This window comes from Parambassis ranga, chromosome 4, assembly GCF_900634625.1.
Source record: "Parambassis ranga chromosome 4, fParRan2.1, whole genome shotgun sequence".
NCBI lineage: Eukaryota > Metazoa > Chordata > Actinopteri > Ambassidae > Parambassis > Parambassis ranga.
Genome location: NC_041025.1, coordinates 21,283,739 through 21,304,005, shown reverse-complemented (window position 1 = coordinate 21,304,005; position 20,267 = coordinate 21,283,739). Strand labels below are relative to the sequence as shown.

At 44.3% G+C, this 20,267-nt stretch overlaps 2 protein-coding genes across 3 annotated transcripts in view; both read left to right on the top strand.

Moving 5' to 3' along the window:
- Positions 1 to 887, top strand: part of lrp8 (low density lipoprotein receptor-related protein 8, apolipoprotein e receptor) — a 140,979-nt gene extending 140,092 nt beyond the window's left edge. For both annotated transcript variants that reach the window (XM_028403283.1, XM_028403282.1), the window contains exon 19: positions 694 to 887. In XM_028403283.1, coding sequence (XP_028259084.1) covers positions 694 to 732 — 39 coding nt within the window. In that variant the 3' untranslated portion in view covers positions 733 to 887. The remainder of the gene's footprint in view (positions 1 to 693) is intronic.
- Positions 888 to 14,228: 13,341 nt separating this feature from the next.
- Positions 14,229 to 19,830, top strand: ankmy1 (ankyrin repeat and MYND domain containing 1). Its single transcript, XM_028403959.1, has 19 exons — positions 14,229 to 14,456; positions 14,544 to 14,690; positions 15,026 to 15,217; positions 15,553 to 15,785; positions 15,870 to 16,086; positions 16,221 to 16,382; positions 16,471 to 16,521; positions 16,988 to 17,164; positions 17,249 to 17,430; positions 17,506 to 17,677; positions 17,752 to 17,897; positions 18,067 to 18,169; positions 18,328 to 18,435; positions 18,524 to 18,643; positions 18,744 to 18,845; positions 18,951 to 19,110; positions 19,194 to 19,266; positions 19,360 to 19,514; positions 19,661 to 19,830. The coding sequence occupies exons 1-19, from the start codon at positions 14,229 to 14,231 to the stop codon at positions 19,828 to 19,830; spliced, it is 2,898 nt and encodes a 965-aa protein (XP_028259760.1).
- Positions 19,831 to 20,267: the final 437 nt, after the last annotated feature.

The following is a 20,267-nucleotide window of genomic DNA, read 5'->3' as shown; positions in this document are numbered from 1 at the left end:
GTTTTGGGTGTCTGAGAGCGAGCAAGGAAGGGCAGCCAAAAAGGATTACAGAGTGGAGCTGTGGGGTGGGGAGAGGTGGGAGTGTAGCGCTTTGATCGGTTGGCATGGTAACACAGATTCCTTTGTGTTGCTTTGGAGAGAACGAAGGCAAAGAATTCTGGGTATCACTGGCACGATGACAGGCTGGAAGCACACATACACACACACACACACACACACACACACATGAAGCAGGTGCATGATGGAGTCATATTAAGATTCAAGGTCGAAGTTAACACCCCCCCTACTGAGGAGCTGGAGACAGAGGGAGGAACTGGTTCTTTTTATTTATGTTTACATCTGTACACGTGTCTGTTTTATTCTTCCTTTAACTTTTCTTGTCCTTTTTGTAGCAGTGTGGCAGCTACAGGAATCAGGCTGGTGTTATGTGGGCCAGACATTTGCAGCCGTAGGCACATAAGGAAGGAGCCAGAGAAGGAGGGGATGGCAAGAATGGGTGGGGGGGTTGGAAAAGATGACAGGAGGAAGGTCAGAGAGAGGAGGAAGATGAGAGGATGAAGGGTGTATCTTCCCCGTTTGGTTGCCTCTCTGCTCTCTCTCTCTCTCTCTCTCTCTCTCTCTCCCTCTCCGTGCTCACTTCTCTCTCCTTCACCGGTCTGCTGTGGTAACGGTCTTTTTATCTGCTGTTTGCAGCGCGTGGCACTCAGTCTGGAGGATGATGGCTATCCCTGAGGGTGGGGGGGGGGAGAGGATGCAGCCTGCCCCTCCTCTCACCACAGCCTCTACACCACTACACTGAGGCCAGTACAACGCAGAGGAGAAAGAGAAGGAGTCCTCAGTTTACCTCCCCCTTTAAAGGAGCAGGGATGACATGTACATCTTGTAAATCCCCCCCCCCCCTTACCCCCCCCCCTTACCCCTCTTCATCTTTTTCTCCTCCTTTTTCCACTGGAGTAACATTACTACTATTACTACCTACTACTACTAGTCGAGTAGTCTCTGCTCCACTCCTCTCTTCTCTCTGCCTCTTGTTAGCAGTAGTGGTGTGTAAAATGCTGCTTGTCCACACTAACCTCATTTGGCCGTCTCAGTGCACGTTGTAAATAAGAGGCTTCCGGGCCATCGTACAAGTTTGAAAGTTCTCATGTTTATTTATTTGTTTTTTGTTGTAAATATATGACCAGCATCTCTAAAGTGCACAGTACGATCAAGTTTGCAAGTACAGTAGCAGGCAAGGACGTTCCACTCCCTCATAGTTGTCCTCACAGCTGTAGTTGACAAGACATATTTCCTGAAAGGAGAGAATGTCATCCTTTTTTTTTCCACACACAGACTTGTCCCCTGACGTACTGTTAAAGTTAAATATAGCCGAGGGGAACGCAGAAAACAGATGATGTGGGGTCGTCTGAGCACTCGGAGGTGATTTTGTAGAAGAGGCTGTGTTTTTTGTAAAGGAATATGTGAGCATGGTGCCACCAGAGGGTCGTGCCTCAAGGCAAAAAGCAGCAGGGCAGACAAGGCAAAGGATTATGGGTAATCCTCTCTCCTGGTTTCAGAGGTACAGTTGATAATGAACATGGGATTGTTGGAGTGTTAAGACTCACTTGTGTGTCTGTGTCTGCAGGCGTCGATCTTCATTTACAGTGTGTTGTTTTAGGAAGTTTTTACCATTTTATAGGTTGATTGGAACAAATTTACAAAGTACAGTTTATCATGTAACACCACTTTATACACAGGGAGTCAATGGGCCTGCAGTCCGGGGCTGAGACATTAAACCAATGCAGAAGTGCAGTTCACCCCACAGCCTCTAGGGGCTGGCTCCAAAAGTGAGTGGATGCCCATAGACTGTGAGTGTTAAAATGGCTGACCTTACAGCAGAAATAAACATGTTTACAGTCTGGTACACAAGCTGCTCTGCTCTCTAGTGATACGTTGTGTACCGTAAAACTTCTAATAATAGCCCGGGCCTTTATTTGCCTAAATCGCAAAATTGCCCCTGCTCATATTGTGGGCAGGCCTTTAATTATTCTGTCCTCTATCTTCCATCATTAATGTCATCGCACATTTCTTTAGATTTGTTTATGTGTCTCCATGACAACATCACACGTTGGCATAAACGTAATATTTATAGTTATATATTTGCTCCTTACCTTATGAGAAAATCAGACCCGGGTTATAATTGAGGCCGGCCTTTAGATGTCCAAATCCATTATCGGACCGGGCCTGTAAACGGGACCGGTGTCAGTTTGGATCTCGGCTATTATTTAAAGTTTTACGGTATGTCATAATGTAAGTGCATTATGCTTCAGAACCTACGGGTGACGTCAGGGACAGGTCTTCATGGAAGGTTTCTGTGCTGCAGCTGTGTCGAGGATTAGTCGTTTTAATGTCAATGCACCATCAGGACAGGAAGAACAGCGCCCCCTTCCACCTCTTTAAATGCACTGCTGCTCATACTTTGTATCTAAATGAAGGATAAGAGCCTTTTTTTGATTTCTGCGTTTACTTTTCCTTAAAATAAAAATCCAGTTCTAACCTCATAAAACATCTGTGAACAAATATCGACTAATATTGAAATGCGTCAGCACACATATACTGAGACAGTGACAGAGAGCCACGGTAAAGATGTGCATTGTTTTCCTGCCTGACACAGTTATTGATAAGTGTGAGTTTTTATCTTTACACGCTAAGCCGCTCCCTATCGATCACGTTCCCTTTGATTTGACCTTTAAGTTGCTGCCTTACAAACTTGAGTCAGCCTGAACTTCCTCTTCTACTGGATGAGTTGGTGCAAAAAAACAAGCCCACATTTACGAGAACTTACTGTCAGTGTGATTGTGAGCGGCATCATTTTGTATGAACAGATGTGTAAAACGCTGAGGTTGGCTGAGCCGAGCGCTGATTTGATTTGTAAGCTGGATACAGAGGAGATTGTGTGAAGCGGCGTAAAGAGCCGATCTTCCGTCGGCTCGCCTCAGAGACACTTCCAGCCCATTGAATCAAATATGCTCAATGAATGCTGCAGTAATTGTTCATATTTTGTACTAGAGGGCCGTTATGACAGAAGAGCATGATAGCTGTTATAAGTAGCTACGGCAAATTAACAACTTTCTAAATCAGGACACCATTTATTGACTTAATGAGGAGCGGTAAGCACAGTTATGAAGCTCCGTACACTTGTCTTCCGTTCTGAGGTGAACAAATCTGAACAATGTTGCATTTTAGATCTGAATTAGTCTGCCACATTCTGAGCAAAAAAAACGTAAAGTCTTCCAACATGGGCTTGGTATAATCCCAGATTATGTATTCATGCAACCGCGGTTGATTGATACTTATTATTTAAGGATCTCGCTGTTTCTTGGACTCGGTGTAGAAGCTCGGATAACCACACAAGGGAGGAAGGGAGGAGGGGAGGAGGAGGAGGGGGGAGCATATGTGAGCAGGTTTGCACCGGATGATAAATGGTGGCTCATTTTTTTCCGGATTTCTGCCAATGTTGCGTCGCCGTGGTTCCTGTACTAGTTCTCACAGAGGCCGATTTGTATGTAAAGTGTGTGACAGGCGGCGTGCTGGTAAATTGTAGCTTCTTACTGAAGAAGCAGGATCGAGCACAAGGTGGGAGGTCGTCTGCTTTCAGTTTGAAGTGCAGCTGAAGCAGAATTAAATGGCAGCTCAGCCTGATGTTTGGTAGCATCCTGTGATGGTTGGGTTCTAGGCGGGATTAGGAATTGATACATATGATATAACGTATGTTGAGATAAAAAGTTGTCACAGGTTTCTGTGGAACGCTGAGTCAGCTTTCCTTCAATTTAAAAAAATAGCTTATATATGAAGGTGACTAATCAGATGTGCCGTTCCGCCCTGCGGACGCTGAGCTGGACTTCACTCCATCAGGCAGTGATTGCAGTGGCAGCAGAGGCCACGCTGTGAACATATGCTTTTCCACACACCTGCCGCACTGTTTACAGGGATCATTAAGGCGCTGAGCGGCGCTCTAATGTCTGCATAATCACAGGTTTACTTTATGGGTCACACCCGTAAACAACAGGCTGCGTCTGAAAGGATCAATTTGAGCTGAAAGTGTGCACATGTACATAACTTACACAGATACAAGTGATGTGTTCGTCACTCTATTTATCAGTGTTGAGCCAGGAGTTGCTGCTTTGGATGTAGCTTCTAGAATGGTTGCTTCGGCTTAATAAAACTCCTCCTGTAGGTCAAGCAGCTTAAAGAATGAAGCCAATGGACAAGTGTCAATAACTGCAGTTCCCTCTGTGGCCACTGGGGGGGGGGGGTCAATCCCAACAGGCCTCCATGTTTTCTGCAGCGTAAACATGGCTACATCCTGCTACAGATGCAGTTTGGTCTCTATTGATGCGTTCTCTTCATATGGCAGACGCATATTAAAACATCTCACTGTTTTAATATGTTTTCAGTAAAACTTTGGTGGCCGTCCTCCAGTCTCCACTCCCACTGCTTCTCTTTGCCTGTAATTGCAGTTTAGGTGGACTGTGACAACATGGCGTCAGTCCGAGCCTCCCACAGCTCTCTTCAGGAATCGATGTTTGACTTCACTCTGTCCATAGTTATCTAAAGGCTGCAGTGTAGACCTGTTCTCTAGATGCTCAAGTCCTTATTTATAAACCGTGACATGTTGTTTATTTGATGGGTTATTACTCATCACAGTAAAGACTGACTAACGCTGCCTGCTCCCTGATGTGCTCCCTGTTTTAACTGCTGTTTGTGCTGTATCCTTCCTCTCTGTGCTCACGCTGCTGTAACCAGAATGCATCACTCTCATCTCTCCGCCGCTTCACCTCCTCATGCACTGTGTCAAAAGCGCAGCGGCTTCATGACCTTCTTTGATTTGTAATAATTATCCTGCCCATCATCATCTCAGTCATCAACATCTTTCCTTTTGGCAAGGGCTCTGAAAAAAAACACTGAGTGGACAGACTCACACACATACACTGGAAAGATTACAACACTGGAACCAAGAAGTAACAAGAACATCCATCAGAGCTGAATGTGAACGAGCCAACAGGAGAAGCAGCCTCCCCGTCCAGCTCCAGAGCGACTCGGCCTGAATCAGCTGGTTCCTCTTTTTATCATGTTGTATTTGGACTGTGAGTCGGAGAGCTGTACTTGTTGCTTTTTCTCTCCTCATCAAATCGCTCCCAGCTTCATATTTTGATTACTTGAAGGGCAGTGTTCAGTCGCCTACATTTTTCTACCAGTCAGTGTAAAATGAAGGTTATGGGGAAGAAGACGGAGAATGAAGGATGTGTAAATCTTTTCATGGGTTCGGATGATGATATACAGGGGCAACGTTTGGAGGAAGGACTTTACTGCAAATGTAATAAACAAGTAAAGCTCCAGTTTTTTGCATTATTGTCCAACAGAGGTGGATTAGAGCCGCTGTAAAAAAAATTAAAGTCAGATTTTCTTGTTACTTTTAGAATATGTCTGAAGTAATAATTTTGTCAGACATGTTTTTTGGAAACATGTTGTTTCCAACTTCTTCCTCAATATTTTATTATTAATTCAGAATTCTGACTATTTTCTCATAATTATTTTTTCTGAAAAAATATTTTTCTGTTATTTTTTTCAGTTTTTTATTATTTTATTTTATTTTTCTGTTTTTTTATTTATTTTATTTTTGGGTTTTTTATTTTTTATTTATTTTATTTTTTAATGATTTTATTTTTGGGGTTTTTTGTATGTTTTTTTAATTAATTTTATTTTTTATATTTTTGGGGGGAGGGGTATTTTTTTGTTTATATTATTTATTTTATTTTGTTTTTTTTTTGGTTTTTTTGCCGGCCCTAATTCTCCTCTGTTACTGTCCACCTGCGGTTTCTCAAAATGTTGCTGACGTGTCATTGCCTGCAAGGAAATCTCAGAAACCATCCGGGGGCTCCGTCCATTCCTCAGCCATACGACAGGCATTTTTTTAACGCTGTTTGTTGCACAAAACTTTTCAAGAAGCCTTCTGCACTGTGTAAAGAGATAACGTTCTTAGTAGGGGAGGAAAAAAAAGAGGTGGGGGGTGGGGGGTCCAATGGTTTTGAATCATGACCTGTAAATAATACGTTTTCATACAGCAAAAACTTTTTGATAATGTTTTAAATGTATCTGTAAAAAACAAGAAAACAAAACAAAAAAACAACAAACATGTACATAAACTTCCGGGGTTAAAAAGGAGTGTAGACTATATATGAATTTATTTGTACACAGAGCACTGGATTTCTTTACTACTTGATTGTAACTAAAAATTAATAATCTGCCAAAGTGTTTATATTTGACTTTTTCTCCCGTCTCTTCCATTTGTTTTGGTTTTGTTTGTTTTTAACAGCAGATGTTAGTGTTCATTCTGTATTTAATTCTGTTACATTTTGTTTTGTCGTGTTTTTTTTCAGAGGGGTTATCGTTTTAATTTATTGGTGCCTTGTTTGTGCTCCTGTATACTTTCACTCTTTCTGTTTATTCTGTGTTTTGTGTCTGTGGGGAGGAGGGGGGTGCAGCGTGGGGGGGTTAACTGGTAAATTGTGTGTGTGTGGGGGGGGGGTGTCAGGGGGCGGGGGGGTCGTGTTAAAAACTTAGCAACTTCTGTACTTACATGGAATATCTGTACTGTATGCCAAAATGGTCTCACTCACGTTTCTATGAAATCAAGCTGTTGATAAATATCTCTATATATTGATATATTAAATTTATAAAAACTGTCCAAACTTTGAGTGTGGACGTCTCATTTTGTATCTTCAGTGAACCCAGAGATCAGGTTGTGCCAGGCCCCATGGGAGAGGACCCAGTAAGCCCCTCTCTCTGGGCCTGGCTCCAGGGTGTGGCCCCATGTTTTCCTCCCTGGTGAGGTAATATGGGCCTGTTCATCCTGGGGGAGGCCATGGGGCAGACCCAGGACACGCTGGAGGGGGTTACATGTTGCAGGACCCCACCCTGGATGAGCTGGACGAGGTGGCTGGGAGGAAGGAGGTCAGAGTTTCCGGCCCCCGGGTAAGCAGTGGAATATGGATGGATGGATGTTTTTTGTTGACTTAAAGTTACTTTTGAACTTAGAGGAATTGTAAATATTAACGGCAGGTTGCTAGGCAACAGCAGCACGATAAGGAAGTCTTTCACACAGTGAACCATCCGACTTAACCGCAGATCCGATTTGAGTGGTGACCTTTGAGACCCTGCACAGACCTCTGCTGCCCTTCATTTGGGACACAGCTGGTTGTGATTTACTGGATGAGCTGCGTGATCTCGGCTATAGCTGGAGGTACCAGGACTCTAGGAGAGGACGAGGAGGCAGAAACACAGCATGCGTCTGCCATATGCATTAAAAAATACAAAAATTAAAAATCCATCCTGACTTTACACTGATGTCTGTCTCAGGTGATCGTACAGGTGATGGTGATGTCAGCCATTTGGTGCTTTATAGACCAACAGGAACATTTTGACGTCTGCTCTCTGACAGACCTGAGAAGTGGAGGGATGTGATCCACTTTCCTGCTGTTAGTGAGGAGTTTTGGATCAGCTGCAGCTCTCTGATGGACTTTTTAGGAAGTTGTAAAGACACTGAGACGGCAGTCAAGAATGCTTCAGATCAAAATCCTGTTGAGACATGAGTCTTTTTATGTTTTTTAAGTGTTCTTAAAAATGACAGTAGGCCGATTTTGTCTAAATGTGGCTGTTTATTTTAGGTCTGATATAACACACTGGATGATCCCCTGACACCTCAGTAAAAAATAAAATGATATTATTTTAGAGTACACAAATCTTCCAAGCCTCTTTTCTGTGATGACAGAGACAGACAGCACCTGAACCCACCCAGTTTATTCGCTCAGTCCTTCAGAGAAAAAGACACGTCTCAGTAAAGGTTAACAGAAACACAGTAAAACAGACTGACTGTTGAAAAAAAGTGACAGCGGATGTGTGCAGTCTCCAGGGAGATGTGAGGAGTGACAGTTCGCCGGCAGTGGCGGGGGGTTGATGGATGAGCCAGCAGGCGGAGCCGGCTCAGGTTATGGGCGCTCTTTGGCCTCCACGCTGCTCCTGGGCTGCTGCTGCTGCTGCTCTTCATTGAAGATTCAGCCCCGCTGGGCCGTGTGCTGTCATTTCCCCCGAGTGTTATACACAGTCAAGACGGCTCAAAGGTTTCATTGAAGATTCTTCATAACTGTAAGAGGTTTTGGTCAGAAGAGATATTTATGTTTTTCTTGAATTGAATTGAATTGAATTGAATTGGTCATGAAGAAGCTTTAGAAATCACGAATGTTAGTCCAGAAATCAGTCATTTGTCTCATTTTTAGTCAGATATTGAAATTTCTCATGGTGGGACTCCAAATAGTCCCACCATCAATCATCACATTATTGAGCTTCTACATAAAAAAAATCGAATCTAAAACGACTGTTCTACATTTCTGCAGCAAGCTTCTCTGCCATCTTTTTGCCTTTCGTGCTGTCTGCGTTGCTTCAGTCACCGCTGGGTGCCCTCACACCAACATTTTAACACAATCTGACGGGACGGCTCTCATGATGTCCATTTGACAACCAGACTTGTGTTCCAAAATAACTTGAGTACACTTAAACATGCTTGTAGACAAAGTGTTATTGAAGCACTTCACCTCCTCGTCGCTCTGTATTTTTACCCTCTGCGCATTTTGCTTTGTTAGCGCTAAGCACTCTCCTACAATGTCACATCACTTGAGTTTTAAGGTCATGTTCAGTGATACATCATCACCAAAGAGATGTCTGTGGTTTGTGTCGTGTTCATGTTTTGGACGACAAGGTTCACACAGCCTGTTTGATTTTGATAGAAACAATAAATATTCATGAAAATGGCCACAAAGTTAGCAAATCTGGAAACCTCCTGTTGTAACGCATCAAACAAACATGTCTGCTGTTAGCACTCCCAGCTGTCAATGTAGCCTGTTAGCATGTTGAGCCTCCCACAGAGACTCAAAGCGGCTTTTCAGAACCCTACAGGTGACATCACAGAAGCTTTGTCCATAGTTATACACCAGATGTGCGCCCACCATTACACCTGAGGATCTTCGCAGCATCACAGCAGTGTTAATTTTGTTGACGAATCATTTTCGTCATAGTTTTCGTTAACGACCTTTTTTTGCTGATAAAAACGAGACGATAACTAAATAAAAACTAACGCACAGTGCCAAAAACGAAGACGAAATGGATTGACACTTTCGTCAACGAATAAAAACGAGACGAAATTATTGATGGAGACGAGATCCAATCAGAGCAAATTTTGTTTGTGGAAAGGGAGGGACGAATCAGGAGACGGCGGCAGAGAGCCAATCAGAAGTGCTCTCTCTGTGTAAGGACGTTGCGCCGCGATGCTGGAAGAAGGCGTCCTCATGCATGGTCACACAACACAGGAGAAGAACAGACACACAGACACGTTTAATTTCAAGACAATCAAGACGGTTTACAAACCGTGCGGAGCGACTATCAGCGGTAAAAACAATAAACCTGAAGCGATATTTGCAGACGAGTCATCTTAACTTCCGTTCAAAGATACACGTGACAAAATCTATAAATGAAGACACCGCTGCTGATGGTTTTACAGCATGCGACCTGTTTCTAAGTTGTCACAAAAGTGTTTTGCTGTAGTTATGGAGGATTCATGAAGAAGGTCATGACTGAACAGTGTATTCAGGGAGAGCAGCTCACTGTTCACTGCTGCTTTTGTGAAAAGGTAATAGCAATTAAATAATTTGTTTGTTTCAAATAACACAAGTTAAAGCTGTGCCTGTTTTTATTGCACAATCAAACCTTAAATATTTCATGAAAAATATATATCATAGAATTTTAGTCGACTAAAACTAGACTAAAACTTTAAAAATGTTGATGACTAAAACGTGACTAAAATCAAATGACATTTTAGTCACAAGACTAAAATAAAAACTAAATCCGAAATTGCTGCCAAAATTAACACTGCATCACAGTCTCCCTAAACTCCAAATACGGGCAAAAAGCAGGAAGCTTGTGCTGAACCCTGTACAGCCTTCATGTTTATTTCTGCTGTAAAGCTGCACAGTTTAACATGGGAGTCTATGGGGATTGACTCACTTTTGGAACCTGCCTCTAGAGCAGACCTGGGCTAAGGACGGCCCGCGGGCCACACCCGGCCCGCTTGTGTCTTCAATGCGGCCTGCGGCCTGCAGACCGTGCACACAATACAAAGGCAGCAAAAGTCAGCTGTTGAGCACGGCGTTACCGGTAACATCTTTCCCTCCTTTTCTCTTCCACGCTGCTGTGCTGTGTAATCCTATCTACTCTCTGGAGGGACACGGCTGTGTACACTTTAAAAATGCTGCGTGTCTATGCTGAAATGTACGGTAAAGCACACAGAAACTCCACGGCGCATTCAGATGTTACTGCGGTGCTGCAGCCGACATCTGCTCTTAAAAAGCTCAGATCTTGCCCGACTTTCAGAACTCTGGGATTTGCTACTTTAACTTTGATTCTAATGGTTTTCTTCTGTAAAATATCTTCACATCATCTGTGCTGCTCTGCACTGTGTGTGTGTTTCAACATACAACCAGCACACACTCAGAGCAGACATGGACACACACAGAGAGGACAGAGGAGGGACCAGTGAATGACAGCAAAAGATTCTTACAATGATGAAAATGTAACAGGAGCATATGTATAAAGGTATATACTGTGCCAGTGGTCTCCAATTCTTATTATTATTTATGAAAAAATGTGGCCCTTCGCTTTTCTTATGGAAGTCTATGTGGCCCTAATAATTGCCCACCCCTGCTCTAGAGGCTGCAGGGTGAACTGCAAATTGTAACACTGGAAGTTGTCACTTGGGTAAAATAAAAGCTAAAGAGATCACCAACCATTCACTGTCCAGCAGTCCAGCTGGCATTGATCACAGACGATGCATCCTTTTACATGCCATTTCAAATACCTGGCTGTAAACGTGGACGCGGCGGCTGTCGTGTCGTCCTGCAACATTATTCCTATCAAAACTGTGACTGAACAACACGATGAATCCCACACAGGCTGTGAGGTAATAAGATCATTTGCAGAGGCACAATGCAGACTGTGTGCTTCCATTCTCCTTGTTAATTATTCTTCATCATTTTCTTTTTGTTCCGTTTCCTCCTCTGAGCAGCAGGTTTATGGTTCCTCTGTTTCACTGAAGTGTTTCACAGCCTCTGCAGTGTATAACTGGATTGTAAAAAGTCTTTTTTTTCCCATTTGCATCAGCTTTTCTCCCTCATCCCTGCCTACATCGTCTCTCTTGGTCCACTTCACTTTACCTCCATCAGCACTTCTGCTCCTCCCTTTTGTACCACTTTCCCCCACTGTGGCGCCGCCATTTGTTGCAGCGCTAAGGTGTTTCCACTCGCCACATCTGGCCTCGTAAAGTTGCTGCAGTACAGTCTCTTTGTGTTTAAAAAAAAAATGGAGTGAACACACGGCCGCCCCTCTTCCTCCATCTCCCTCCTCCTCCTCCTCCTCCCTCTGTCTCACGGATGACAGTTCCTATTATCTCCTGGATAATAAGTTGCACAGATTAGCCACGGGGGCAGACGGAGAAGCAGGGATGTGGCACTGTGTGTGTGTGTCTGTGTGTTTTCTGAATTCTGGGTGTATTTTTGTCTGTGTGTGCAGTTAATGTTTGCCTGTCTGTGTTTGTCTGTACTCATGGATTTCTATCCCAGCTGCATGTGTCTGTCTGTCTGTCTAGCTGCATTCAGTGTGTGCATGTTTGTGACACTGTGCGCCTGCAGAGGGACACACTAAAGGAGGAGTTGATGGGCTAAGTGCCATTACCAAATAATTACAGCTAAAAGTCTCCATGCTAACGAGGACGGCCCATCATCATGGCGCTGGCAAAAAGAGAGAGGCCACAAAAAACATCTGCAATTCAGATTAGCAGCACTGTGTGTTCTGTGTGTTTGTGTGCATGTGTGTTCTGTGTGTTCTCTGTGTGTGTGCGTGTGTGTGCGTCCTATACTCCTCTCCTTTATCCTTTATTGTTCTCTCTTCCTCTTATCCATGCGTGTGTGTGTTTAGCACTTGTGTGTTGAGAGGATTACAAGTACACACATCTGTATTGACAGGAATTCAGCCTCTGTGTGTGTGTGTGTGTGTTTGCATATATACACACAAATTTGAACACTGTACATCAGCTTAATTGGCTTGAAGAGGGGCTCAGTGTGAGTTGAGTGTGAGGGCATCCATACATTGTGATTGATATACTTTATATAATGGGGTTCGCTCTATGAGGTAGGCTTTCTCTGCTTTTTAATGTCTTCTATCACACACACACACACAGAGGCAGGCAACAAGCTATACACAAACATCTAAATGAATATTTTACCTTTCTGTCCTGGGAGTGTGGCATTTGCATATTTGTGAGAAATGAAACTAATTAAATTGTCTCACCTGCTGGTTCAGTGGAGGATGTTCTCACCCTGATATCTTTGTAATCCTCCGCTTTCCAAACAGGAGATGACATCATTTTTACTCGTTATGGTAGTGTGTGCAGCGTATATAGACTCTCAAACAGCAGCAATGAGACAGACGACTATCACCGTGATGCGTCTTCACTGATTTGCCTACAGAGTGGAGACTCTGTGGGTGTCTTGATTGTCTGTCTGTGGATGAAGGGGTGGATCCAGGTCTCAAACTGCTGCAGACATCTCTCAGAATCTGTGTCAAAAGTGGGTCTCTCGACATGTTGGAGGGAACGGACAGTGTTCTGGGGCAATGTAATGTTGTGTTATCAGGGGGTAAGGGTCTAATGTTTCAAAACATCAAACTTCTTCTTCTTTTTATGTTCTTCTTCTTTACATTGAAGGTAATGTGAATATTTCTGCTTTCACTTAAACAGATAATTCATTTTATCTCTGATAAAGACTTAAGATCAAAGTGAACCTACAGAACCAATCATCCATGAGGCATAAAACGTTAAACGCTACTTTCCTCCACATGGCTACTCTTCCAGAAGGAACGCCTCAGCGGCTCTCCTTCAGTCTTTGTGTGTTACCGCCATCTGCTGGTGACTGGTGCTCATTTCACCCTCATGCAGTGGTGGAGACGACGCCTCTTCAGACCGCTGTGGTTGTTGCACTGTGTGTGTAACATAATCATTACCATACCATCTCGTTTGTATTAATCAATGTTATTTTTTAAAATATAAAATATTTTATCATGGACCTTTGGTGCTCTTGGGGGCCCTAAGCGACTGCATATTTCGCATATGCCTTGGGCTGGCCTTGGTTCAGAGCACTGATTCTCTGTCCACTATCAGCTCCTGTCCTACCCCCCACCTCCCCTAATGATTTTAGCTTTTTATTGTAAAGTGTTGTAATCTATCATTTTTTATTGTGTTTTTCTAAGGTGTCCCGAAAGGTGCCTATAAGAAAAAAAGCATTGTTACTATTATTACTATCATCTATAGGCTGTATAAAAGATTTTTTTTTCTTTAACAGAGGGTTACCTGAATGGATTTGTGACTTTATTATTATTTATAGCATCTGAGACGCATGTTGACTTTTCTTCTGGACACTTACATGTCCACATTCACCTGACTTCTCCAACACAGGCTTCCACTAAGAGCAGCAGTGTCAGTTACAGAGGGAAAGTGTCAGGTGACACGCTGACAAAGGGTGGTCCTGTTTCACTGTCTTTACATACAGAAACACGTGCCTTTCACAAAGATGACCTGCTTTCTAACAAAGGTCGACAGACTTTCATTTTTCACCACACTGCAGGTTTAATTTATCCAGTTTTGTTGATATACTGCAAAATATCAATGACAGTAATCTTCATGATAATCAATCTTAAAAGAATGAGGTTGGGGGGTCAATTAAAAGGGGTAAAACTGAGTTATGAAAAAGAACTATTTGTCTTTCACCACAGTTTATTCACTTGATTGACAGAATTGCTGTGTAAAAAAATGAAATAAAAAATAAATTTAATTTTTCTATGTCAGGACATAAAGAAAACAAATGTCAATATTTTCTGTATTTATTTATTTTATATATTCCAAACTTTTTGAGTTTGTGTGTTTTGCCTGCGCATGCGTGAGAAGTCTTCCGTTGCCATGACGACCAGCGTCCACAGGAAAAAGTTCAGACTCAAATCTGACAACTGAATTTCTCTCCTCTAACTCTCCGCCGCAGTTTTTAATGCGCTTTGCTGAGTTCAGGTGAAGAATTTTCAGACCCGGGTTAAAAATGTCGACGACCTGCGGATGTGCTGCGGGGCGAGCAGGAGGTGCGGAGCCGCAGGGAGCAGCGAGACAAAGCCGCCGCCGCCGCCGCAGTGGTGGTGGTTCTGAAGTCGGCGAAGAAAGGCGAGAAGGGCTCGGTGTGCAGGAATGGTCCGACGGATCCAGATACGAAGGAGAGTTTGTAAACGGATTCAAACACGGGAAAGGAAGATACAGCTGGAGCAGCGGAGAGGTAAGAGTCCGGTTTTTAGTAGAGTTTAGCTGGCTGTGCTGTGTCCCCTCTGTGAATGATAGGAACCGGATTTCTTTGTGTCCTCAGGTCTATGAGGGCTCCTTCTACAAAGACTACAGACATGGAGACGGACTGTACCTCTGGCCAACAGGCCACAAGTTCACCGGCAAGTTCTACCTCAACAGAAAGGAAGGGTATGGACAACACGTGTTTCCTGATGGAGCCACCTTCCAGGTAAACTCCTTTGTGGGCAGCAGTGGTAGAGCAGGGTTGTCCAATAATCGGAAGGTTGGCGGTTCGATCCCAGCTCTGCCCCAGTCATTGTTGTGTTTAAACTTTACATTGCCTCCACTGCACTCACTGGTGTATGGATGTGTATGAATGAATCAGCGGTGGTCGGAGAGGCCGTAGGTGTAGGTGCACCTTGGCAGCCATGTCTCCATCAGTCTCCCCCTGGGGAGCTGTGGCTACACCTGTAGTTTACCACTGTGTGAATGTTATTATTATTAAACTGGATGATACACATTTTTTAGATTGTACCTTTAATATCTCTCTGCTTCTGTTTTTAGGGTTTGTACCGGTCTGACCAGAGGTTTGGTCCCGGTGTGTTCACTTACCCAGATGGGCATCAGGATGTGGGTCTGTGGCTCGGGGAGCGCCTGCTGAAGCTCTGTACCTGTGTGGAGGAGGGCTTCAGCCTGACGAGCCTCCCTGAATATGCTGCCTACATGGGTCCACCGGACTCACTGACACACTCAGAGGTGAATACTTTAATGCATCTTATAATATTCAATACTCTTTAAATTAAAATACCTATGAATACTGTACATACATTATATACAGGTCATTTTGAGAGTTCTTTTTTGGGGACTGTATCCATTAAAGATCATGTGTAATCATGTTTTCATGATCTTTTATTGTACCATATGTGTCTGCATGTATCTTAGCATTATTTCTTCTTTTCTCCTTTACTCTCTTCTCTTCCAGCCTCAGTTATCTCCCTCCAGTACAGACGTGAAGGTAAATAACTGCTGTCATGAACATCTTTTCAGCTTTTCGGCTCGATTCAGATCAGTTCATTTGTGATCCCCCTCAGGTGGATTTAGACGGAGATCTGCCGTCAGATTTTATCCTCCCACCCGGCATGGGACGTTACTCAACAGATGGCGACCACTTGCCCATTCCCCCTGGCCATAGAAGAGCGTTAGACCAACACTTCTTTGGCGAGCTGTGGCAGCCTGATGCTAATTCATACCAAGGCTATAAGAGGGACCCACTGTCCACCCAGCTCTTACAGGCCCGCATGCAGGCCCACATACACAAACACAGGTCAGACATACATCCAATAAGTGTCATTTCTAACTGTATCGTACATGACTAATGATCACATATCCTGGTGTGTTTGTGTCTCAGACTGCAGGCTGAAAATGTAGGCTGGGACGTGGCAGCCGTCCTCTGTCTGAACAGACAAGGTTTTGGTCCTAAAGGGCCCCTGGAAGTCAGTTCAGAACTGTTAATCCAGCACAGCTTTCGAGGAGACCTGCAGGCTGTGTCCCAGATCCTCCAGACTCGTTCAGTCCACCCTGATGTAGCAGACCTACGAGGACACACTGCACTGATCGCTGCCACAGTAACACAATTCATTTCTTTTGACACTATTTAACAAGAGTATTGCAGTTCTCCTCACTGCCACAAGGGGGAGACAGAAACCCCTTAATCTTTGGTTAATGTTTAATATCTCCTGGTTTCTTCTGTTTCTGACAGGTAAACTGCCAAAATAATGTGATCCAGCTGTTGTTGGATGAAGGTGCTGACATTGACCAGTTGAACTGTGAAGGCATGTCTGCCCTGGCTGTGTGCCACGTGCTCTACTACCCTTTCCAGTCTCTGCACACGGCTCTGACTGAACCACCTGCCAAAACCGCAGTAGGATTATGCTTAATTTGTATAATGGCAGAATGTTTCTATAAGATATAGGATAAATATTAATTTTATTTTATTTATGTGCCATCAGGTGGTTTTGAGGTCTCCATCTTCATCTGAGAACAGTCCCCAGATCAGCCAGGTCAGCCTCACTGCACAGACACCTGGACCTCTTAACCACAAACCTCAGACCGCTGACACAAACTTCAGGGAACAAAACACCCAGAGCCACCTCCCTGACCAGTAGGATTGCAGCTACTCCACTTATAATTTATATATTATAATATCCTGCATCAAGAATTAGGTGATATAAATGTATTTGTGTCTATTTTTTCAGAACATCAGAAGAACTAACAGAACGAGGCTCACCCCCACACAGTAAAGCGTCCAATGACCCTGGGCTCATCAGCAGGAGCTCATTTGGCTCTGTGACTCCTGCAGACACTGAACACCTGCAGGAGGAGGAACAGGAAGAGGAAGACGGGCGAGAGAAGGAGGGAGAGGATATAAACTGTAAGGAGACAGCAAGGAGCGGGACGGAGGATGACACTGTAAGCGAACAGGAGGAAACTCAGAGCAGGTGTGAACAAACATGGGGGAATGGAGAGGTAAAAGGAGCAGAAGGAGAAGATGCTGTGAGCAGACAAACTGAGTCAAGGCCAGGTTCGGTGGAGGATATGGAGGGAAGACAAACTGAGGACCAGCCTTGCGTGGAGCGCTCCATTCAAGTGTTGGATGGTCACATTCCCGTGGGCTGTGTGCAGTGGAAACAAGTCAGAGCGAAGGTAGCAGGAGGGGTTCGGGTTTAATTCACAGAGGTTTTGTAAGGAGGAAGAATTCTTACTTATCTGTCTTTCTGCTTACAGCAGGACAAAAACAAAGAACCGAGCCTGAAACAGAACTTCGACTCCACCTGTTCGGTCAGCAGCTTCACCATCCAGGTCACAGAGGAAGCGATGCTGCACTCAGCAGAAGCACTGAGTCGCACAGGGTTCCCTCAGCACGCAGACACAGAAGGCACCGTACGAAAAATGGCCGCCATGAAAATCGAGTCAGTTCTGTTTTTGTTTCTCTCTTCTTGTGCTGTTTGTTTCATTCTGATCATATGTGTGTTTTGTCGGAGCAGGCGACGTGTTCGTTTGAACACTCTGAAGCTCTTATTAGAGCGGGGAGCTGACCCCAACGTATCCAGGGTCCCCATTCCTGTCCTCTTCTTAGCCATCATGGCGTCCGACACCGAGGCTGTCAGAAGACTGCTGCTGTGTGGAGCTCGCACTGACATTTCTCTTCCACCAGAGGCAGGAATTCACTTTATTCACTTCCTTTCAATAGGTTTATTAGAAACCTCATAATGTCCATGTCCATGTTGTAGAAAAAAGGCTTGCATCCCCTGCACGTGGCTGCAGCACTGCTGGGTCCGGCCGGTCCCACAATCACAGAGATGCTGCTGCACAGCATCACTGATCCAGACGCACGGGCATGTGACCAAGACGACATCTATGAACCTGACATGGTATGTGCTGCTCCAGAGCTAACACTGGGATAGACTGATGTGAATTTAACGGTTACAGGTCAGCGTGCAACCTGAGGGGTCAGCAGATGTAGACTAGTAATTCTCGCCCCCATCAGTGAATGTACTGCTGTTATATGAACTGATGAAAATATCAGTCCTTCTTTTCCAAATTTCCACGAAGGTCAACGAGCCACTGAGCACCAGTGAGATCCCACATCTCGGAGAAGGAGGTCGAACCGCTCTGCACGTGGCCTGTCAGAAAGACGCCGACTATCTGGTCAGTGAATACTGCGCATACAGACCTTTACACATGTAAAACATTATGGTGAAAGACTGCTTAAAGCTGCGAAATCAAAAGTTTTCCTGTTCAATGGGGCAGACAAATGCAGAGATTTTCCTGCCAGCTCATGAATATTAATATTTTCTTTCATGCAGAACTCCAGTAAAGTGGTCGCCCTCTTGCTGTCCCACAGCGCCCGTACAGACCTCATCTGGAGTGGACACTCACCCCTCTCTCTGGCTATTGCAAGTGGCAACGACATGGTGCCGCACAAACCCATACAAATTCACACCGTCTAACTGTACACACACGTTTAAACCTCTCTTTCTGTTCCTCCTCTTCCTCGCTCAGGCGGTGGAGGAGTTGCTGAAGGGTGGTGCAGATCCCAACATACCCCTGGGCTGCAGGGTGGGCAGCGCCCTCTGTGCTATCGCTAACATCAACTACCACCTAGGTGACAGGATTAAGCTGGTACAAAACACACATGCCAAATTAGGAATGTCTGTTCTTTGTACATGGATCTGAATGGAAGATATAGCAGCTGCTATGTTGACTTCTGTCTTCAATGTAGCTGGGCATGTTAGCCGAGGCAGGTGCCGACATCCTGATGCCAGTCAGGGTGGGTGATATTATGGGAACGGCAGTGGACTATGCACACTACTCCTTCCAGCAGGTAACACACGGATTCAAAATACGCTGTTTACATTGCTGTTAATTTGCATCAAATGCAGACATGGTTGCATATAATTCTGTCTGTGTGTTATATGTTACCATTTAGGACTTGCGTATTTCCGAGACGCCTTTCCACGCTCTGAACATGGCAGAGAGGGAAACATTCAAAGCACGGAGCCAGCTCCTGCGCAACATGGCAGAACTCGTGAGATGGACAGCCCGCCAGAAGGAGAGAGAAATCTTAGAGAGGGAGCTGACAGTGAACAGTCAGTGCTACTTGTGTTTCTTCCAAGGAAAAAAAAAATATTTTTTTACAATAAATAATGTGTGTTTCGTATAATTATAACAGGTGCTTTAATGAACTTAGAGGCAGGTGGGGCCAACAGATGTGAATTTCTACTAGAAAAAGCACAAAAACACAGGTACACCGGCACATTCATCAAAGGTGCCTGCTCATTCTTGGTCTGCTTCCTGTTATATAAAATGTAAATACAGTCTCCTGTTTTATTTTTCAGCAAACCAGCCATTAAGTTCTGTTATCACTGCGGCCGCTGCACGTCCGTGCAGCTGACAGCCTGTAGCCGCTGCCACAAAGTCTTCTACTGCTCCAGGAGCTGCAAACTGAAAGGATGGGACGAAGGACACAGGGAAGAGTGCATGAGACCGCTAGGTGGGAATCGTCACACACTCCGAGTGCCAGCTCCCAAACCCCACCCTTAAAGCACTGGGCTCCAGAAAATTAGTATATTAGTATTTTGAATGTGTACCCGAACACAGCATGTGAATACTTTTGTCTGTGTGTCTCTTTCAACCCAGCCCATTCTAATGGCCTCCAGAAGAAGTTTGTGGTTAAACCCTACAGAGGCCCCGAGCCCTTGCCTGCCATGTTGAAACCCAGAAGTCCTTTGAGCGTCGAGCCTCAGTGCACGACAGAGACCATCCTGATGATTGACGACAAAGTGAAGGAAAACTACAGCTTTAACTGACGGACTGACTTCTCCTACATCATGCTGTTGCTGCTGTAACACTGCTGGGGACTAATAAAGGATTATCTTCTTTTATCTTATCTTATTAATTAATCGATGGATTTGCACTCATGGTTAGGTTCCATATAAATCTACAAATATCTGAATATAAGTGAAGGTGCTCCACAGTGTTACTGAATACATACAGACCAGAAAACGTGGTTCTGCTTAAAGTATGAATGTGATGAATGTCAGTATTTTGTTTTTCTGTGTAATTTCTAACGTTTGATAACCTCCCTAAATGAAACCAGCTGTGTTAAATAATGTGCATAGAATTAGAAATGACTAGAATAAACTTGTCTCATCCATTTTTACTTTGTACCCCAGGGCCGGCCCAAGGCATATGCGAAATATGCGGTCGCTTAGGGCCCCCAAGAGCACCAAAAGTCCATGATAAA

What these genes read in the sequence shown, in the direction of transcription:
- ankmy1 (XM_028403959.1), top strand. Translation starts at nt 14,229, where the DNA reads ATGTCGACGACCTGCGGATGTGCTGCGGGGCGAGCAGGAGGTGCGGAG. An exon ending in GCCCACATACACAAACACAG is followed by an intron (nt 15,786 to 15,869) that starts GTCAGACATACA and finishes TTTGTGTCTCAG; the next exon opens with ACTGCAGGCTGAAAATGTAG. An exon ending in ACAGTCCCCAGATCAGCCAG is followed by an intron (nt 16,522 to 16,987) that starts GTCAGCCTCACT and finishes GGGAATGGAGAG; the next exon opens with GTAAAAGGAGCAGAAGGAGA.